Raw genomic sequence first — 6,000 nt, forward strand, 5'->3', positions numbered from 1 at the left:
AGCCCCTTCTTCCTCACTTTCCATGCAAGGCAAGCCTCTCCTTAAGCAACTTCAAATCACTCCTCCATGACACCTTTTCTGAGCTAAGGATTTCTTTCTCTTGGAGACATATGTGTACGGTCACCCCCACCTGAATGTTTTGTATGATGTATGCAGCACTTACTGTGCCTCTAAAACAACACTTCATAATGGCCTCTTTCCAGCCCCCACATTCCATTCTGTAGGACCCACTGGGGACCGAGAGCCCCCATCTGACTCTAGTTTGCCATCTGGAGAATTCATTAAGTCGGATTGTCTGATGGTACCCTCAGGGTCAAGGTCTAGGGAGGGATAAAACTATCACTTTAGCTGAAGCAGGTAGATCTCAAATTCAAGGTCAGCCTGGGCTATGGAGTGACTTCAAGGCAATTTGGAACAATTTAGTGAAACTCTGTCTTAAAATAAAAAGTAAAAAGAAGGTTGATGACAGAGCTCAGTGGTAGAGTGCTTGCTTAGCATGTACGAGGTCCTAGGTTCAATTCCCAGGAATCTCCCCTCAAAAAAAAAAACCCTCGTCCGGGGCATGGTGGTGCACGCCTTTAATCCCAGCACTTAGAAGGCAGAGGCAGGCAGATTCCTATGAGTTCAAGGCCAGCCTGGTCTACATAGTGAGTTCCAGGACAGCTGGGGCTACAGGGAGACACTGTCTCAAAAAGACCAAAAAAAAAAAAAAAAAAAAAAAAAAACCCTCATTTTATTGAGGTCCTTGGCCTGGTCCAGGGTTCTTATTTCACATCCTGCCTCCTCTGTTACTCAATATCACTGAGTACCGGCCTACCTTGCTATGTCGGCCTTTCAAAACATGATCTCTGGACCCAGCACAGGAGCTTAGGGATACACACGCATCCCTGTAGGAAGGTGGCTGAAAATACCAATGAGGTCTCTGACCTCTGCCTGTTCCCCAACTGCCTATCATGGGACCCATCACAACCTTCATCCCTAGATGTCTGGCTGCTCCTGTTGAGGTGGTCACTTTCCAGATACCTACAGTTAAGTTCTATATCCTGTCAAATATCAGCCCCAAATAAGTAGCCCTGATCTACTCTATTTCACCTTTCTTGCTGTCCCCAGACCTTGAGATCTTTGGTTAAGGCTTGAGCCTCAGCCAAAGCAAGAATTTGTTGAATAAATGTTGACTAAAACGAGGTGCCCTCTGCTCGGGTTCTCTCTTCTGAGCTAGCTGAGCTGTGAGAACCAGCAATCGTCAGCTTCACCCTTCCTGGCAAGAAAGTCAGATTTTTCTTATGGAACGCCCAGGGAATCCCAAGGTCAGAGGGTCATGACTGTATTCAAGCCTATCTGGTCCTACCTGGTTGAGTCCAGGTATTGATTATCTAACCCAGAACTGGCACAGATGACCTAAATCAAAACCAGATCCAGTAGCAGGGGTGGGGCTGGTACATACGAGTGTCCTGTGGGGGAGATGAAATAGAGGCAGCAGTGGACACGAGTGTCAGGGATACGTTTCTTCCTGGCAATGTTCACCTCCTCCTTCAGGAACTTCTCATACTGCTCGTTGATGTACTTCTCAATGGGCTCCCAGCTGAGGGATGGGAAAAAACAGGTGGAATACACTGTAAGGACAAGACTCAGGAGTACTTCTTAGCAACAGTCAAGTCACAGTCTCTTCACACCCACCTACCCTCCCTTCTCTCTACCTGCTGGTCAGTTCTCTCCCACCTGCCCCATAGGATAGCTTAGCAAGGGTAGAACTCCCTCAACAGGACCCAGACTCTGCCTGGGCACTAGGGACCTGCAGAGCAGGGAGGACAGATGGTTCTCAATGTGAATGAATCTGCACCATGTTCACATCTTCCTAGCAGGGTATTTGGGGCAGAAATCTCAGAGGCAGACACATACCAGTTTTCATTGTTGATCTGGTCTCCAAAACCCGGGGTGTCAATGACCGTCAGCTTCATTTTGACACCACCTTCCTCTATCACTGGGAGGTGAAGAGAAAAATCATCAGACAGGTCAGTCCTGCAGCTGACCCAAGGTGCTCCGCAGCTTCCTGACCAGGAACACCCATCCCTCGTCTTCAAGACTAGTTATTAGAAAAGCCAAGTTTATGGTCTTTGGTCTTTCCAACTCAGAGCTTTTATGTATGCTGTTTTCTACACCTAGAGGACCCACCCTACTTCTTTCTGCTTCTAGGTCTGTTGAAATCCTACCTTGGCTTTATGACCCAGCTCAAGACCCCCTCCTCTGTCTCCCTTTCTGGGGCTAGCAGCCTAAGGGATTGGCTTCATCAAGTCTAGGGCTTAATTCAACTCTACCCTTGGGTTTCTTTCACATATGAGTAAGCCCCCTTCCTTCCTGGTGCCACAGCCCCCCCCCCCGCCAAATGATACCCAAAGAAGACCCCAGCCTAGTCCTCACCATGTCCGATCGCTTTGATCTCCACCGTCTTGGGGATCTTTTCCTCCCGGTTCCAGCTGGAGGCCTTGCGGCTCACTTGGGATTTGAAGAGTGTATTGACCAGTGTTGACTTGCCCAGTCCACTCTGGCCTGCAGCAGAGGAGGAGGAGGAAGAGGAGAAGGAGGAAGAGGAGGAGGAAGAGGAGGAGGAGGAAGGGGAGGAGGAAGAGGAGGAGGAGGAGGAGGAGGAGGGACACAGACCCCACATCTACCTCCTGAGCCTCAAGCTCTCCCATGAGCTTACATAATTCCAGAGTTCTAACTCAGGCCAACCCTTGTTTGAGCACCCCTTGAGGATGAATAGTAGGTAAAAATGGCTGGCTGCTTACTGGAGAGGGGCCTTGGGAAATGGCAGTTGGAATCTGTATTCCCTCCTTCCTGGAGCCCCAGGACCACTGGGAGAAGGCACAACTTCTGCATTTGTATAATGTAGAACTTTTCTGGTATGGTTTGGCTTGGGTTTTTGTTTGACTTAGCTTTTCACTCTTTTTTATTTATTTATTTATTTTGTCTTTTTGAGACAGTGTCACCCTGTAGCCCCAGCTGGCCTGGAACTCTCTATGTAGACCAGGCTGACCTTGAACTCACAAAGATCCACTTGCCCCTGCCTCTCAAGTGCTGGGATTAAAAGGCTTGTGCCACCATGCCCAGCAGCTTTTTACTCTTTAATAATACAAAAAGTAAGAATACAATTATGCCAGGCACAGTTGTGCATGCCTTTAGTCCCAGTACTCGGGAGGCCGAGTTCAAGGCCAGTCTGGTCTACATAGTGAGTTCCAGGCCATCTGGGGCTACAGGGAGACCCTGTAACAAAAAGATCAAAAAAAAAAAAAAAAGAAAGAAAGAAAAAGAATCCAATTACTCTGCATTCAGATATTGCCTCACAGGACTAGAGTACTTCCACATCTGTTTGCAAAATTGGGATTTTTTTTTTTCTGCTGCCAAGGACTGAAAACCAGGTCATTGTGCCTGCTAGGCAAGCACTCTAACACTGAGCTAAGTCGTCAACCCCTAAAATTGGTCCCTATGGGTCCTAAGGCAGAGCCATCGCTCTAGTTGAGATTAATTAGTAAAATTAATTCTCTTCTAATGTAAAATGTGTGTGAGACAACATAACTAGCAAGTGCAAAACCAGGGCTCGCATCCCAAGAACCATCTTTTTTTCAACATTTAGTGTGGAATGTGCATGTTCATGTGAGTGTTCACTGCATATGCATGCACAGCCACATGAGGACACTGGTGTCCTGCTCCATCACCTTCTACCTATTCTTTCAATACAGGGTCTCTGATGGAACCTGGAGTCAGGCTGGTGGCCAGCAAGTGGCAGGGATCCTCCTGTCTCTGCTCTCCACAGCACTAGGATTACAGACACAAGAGTGGCCACACCCAGCTTCTGTACATAGGTGCTGGGGATGTTTACACAGTAAGTGCTCTTACCCACTGAGCCATCTCTCCAGCCCCTAGTATCGTTGGAGTTTTAAAAAAAATATTTATGGGGCTGGAGAGATGGCTCAGCAGTTAAGAACACTGGCTGTTCTTGCAGAAGACCCGGGTTCAAATCCCAGCACCCACATGGCAGCTAATAACTGTCTGTAACTCCAGTTCCAGTGGATCCAATCTCTTCTGTCGTCCGTGGGCATTGCATGATATGGGTGCACTTACATACATGCAAGCAATACACTCATACACATAAAATAAAAATAATAAAAAAAATTTATATTTTGTTTTATGTAAATGAGTGTTTGCCACATGTATGTACATGCAGCAAGTGCCCACAGAGGCAGAAGAGGGTGTTGGATCCCCTGGAACTGTAGTTACAGGCTGCTGTGACCTGCCATGTGGATGCTGGGAACTGAACCTAGGTCTTCTGTGTGCTCTTAACCACTGAGCCATCTCTAGCCCCTAGCGGTTTTTAAAATGTGTTCCCTGAAGGCCTAATGTCTTGTTGGAAGAGCACAGCAGAGAGGGCCGTGGGAGACAAGGGGAAGCTGGGCAGGCAGGCTACAGTCCCTGCCTCTTTTACTATGGCACCCTTTCTTTTTTTATTTTTACTGTTTTTATTTTCTTTTATGTGTATGAGTGTATTGCCTACATGCATGTAAATGCTCTCATGTCATGCAATGCCCATGGAGGTCAGAAAAGGGTGTCGGATCCCCTGGATCCGGAACTGGAGTTACAGATGGTTGTTAGCTGCCATGTGGGTGCTGGGAATCCAATCGGGATCCTCTGCAAGAGCAGCCAGTGCTCTTAACCGCTGAGCCATCTCTCCAGCTATGGCTCCCTTTCTACCTGTGTTATTTGTGTAATTCTGTAGCAGAGTGCATTCAAAGAGGAAGTCCACAGCACCTGAGAACCACAGATCTAAGCAGGGCTTCTCACAACACAAGATCACGCCAGAAAGCCTTGCAGCTGGTGAGTGATGTCAGCACTGTCTGGATGTTTGCAGCAGATGACCCACCCCTCAGAATCTGCCTTTTAACTGGGCTTCCAGGGGAATCCTATCGATGGTAAAGTCCAAGAAATGCTGGTCTAGAGCATTTGTGGGGTCTACTGGAGAAAAAAGCAGAAGCCGGGTGTGGTGGCACACATCTTTAATCCCAGTACTCGGGAGGCAGAGGCAGGCAGATGTCTGTAAAACAGGCAGAGAGGCAACTGTAGTGTTTTCACTGACTGCCTGGGTACTACTCTCAGTGGCCCCTTGGGGCCATGGTCTCTTTACTGATAGGGAGGTAAGGAAAGAGAGAACTGGCAAAGACTAGGGATGGCAAGTTGACGATTTCGTGTTCCACCTGATGAGCTGCAGAAGCCACCTAGACCATTATGCTAAAAATTGCTTTACCAGAGGCTGGAGAGATGGCTCAGTGATTATGAGTACTGGCTACTCTTGCAGAGGACCAGGGGGCTTCAGTTCCCAGCACCCACATAACAGCTCACAGCCATCCATATGTCCAATTCCAGGGGACCCAGCACCCTCCTCTGGCCACCTGCAGGCATTGCACACACATGGTACACCTATATACATGCATGCAAACACTTATACACATAAAAATAAAAATAAATAATTTTTTTAAATGGCTATACCAGGGCTGGTAAGTTGGTTCAGTGGGTAAAGGCACCTGCCACCAAGCCTGATGATCTGAGTTCTATCCCTGGGATCCACATGGTAGAAAGATAGAACAGACTCCTCCAAGTTGTCTGTGGCCCATGTGCAACCCATCCCTAACCCAAATAAATAAATAAAATGTAAGAAAAAAAATGTTAGGGGCTAGAGAGATGGCTCAGCAGTTGAGAACACTGGTTGTTTTTTGCAGAAGACCCAGGTTCAAATCCCAGCACCCATATGGCAGCTAACAACTGTCTATAACTCCAGTCCCAGGGGATCTGACAGCCTCTTCTGTCCTCCGACGGCATTGCACAACATGGGTGCACTTATCTACATGCAGGCAATACACGCATACACATAAAATAAAAGCAATAGGGGCTGGAGAGATAGCTCAGCAGTTAAGAACACTGACTGTTCTTGCAGAAGACCCGGGTTCGAAT

The 6,000-nt window shown here is 47.6% G+C and overlaps 1 protein-coding gene across 4 annotated transcripts in view; it reads right to left on the reverse strand.

Annotated features, from left to right (window-relative positions):
• The window catches only part of Septin3 (septin 3), a 30,197-nt gene that overhangs the window by 9,427 nt on the left and 14,770 nt on the right, over positions 1-6,000 (reverse strand). For all 4 annotated transcript variants that reach the window (XM_029569146.1, XM_029569145.1, XM_008844783.1 and 1 more), the window contains exons 3-5: positions 2,419-2,547; positions 1,900-1,981; positions 1,445-1,582 (exon numbers count right to left, since the gene is read on the reverse strand). In XM_029569146.1, coding sequence (XP_029425006.1) covers positions 1,445-1,582; positions 1,900-1,981; positions 2,419-2,547 — 349 coding nt within the window. The remainder of the gene's footprint in view (positions 1-1,444; positions 1,583-1,899; positions 1,982-2,418; positions 2,548-6,000) is intronic.

The sequence above is a fragment of the Nannospalax galili genome, unplaced genomic scaffold, assembly GCF_000622305.1.
Source record: "Nannospalax galili isolate Female #2095 unplaced genomic scaffold, S.galili_v1.0 scaffold180, whole genome shotgun sequence".
Classification (NCBI taxonomy): Eukaryota; Metazoa; Chordata; class Mammalia; order Rodentia; family Spalacidae; genus Nannospalax; species Nannospalax galili.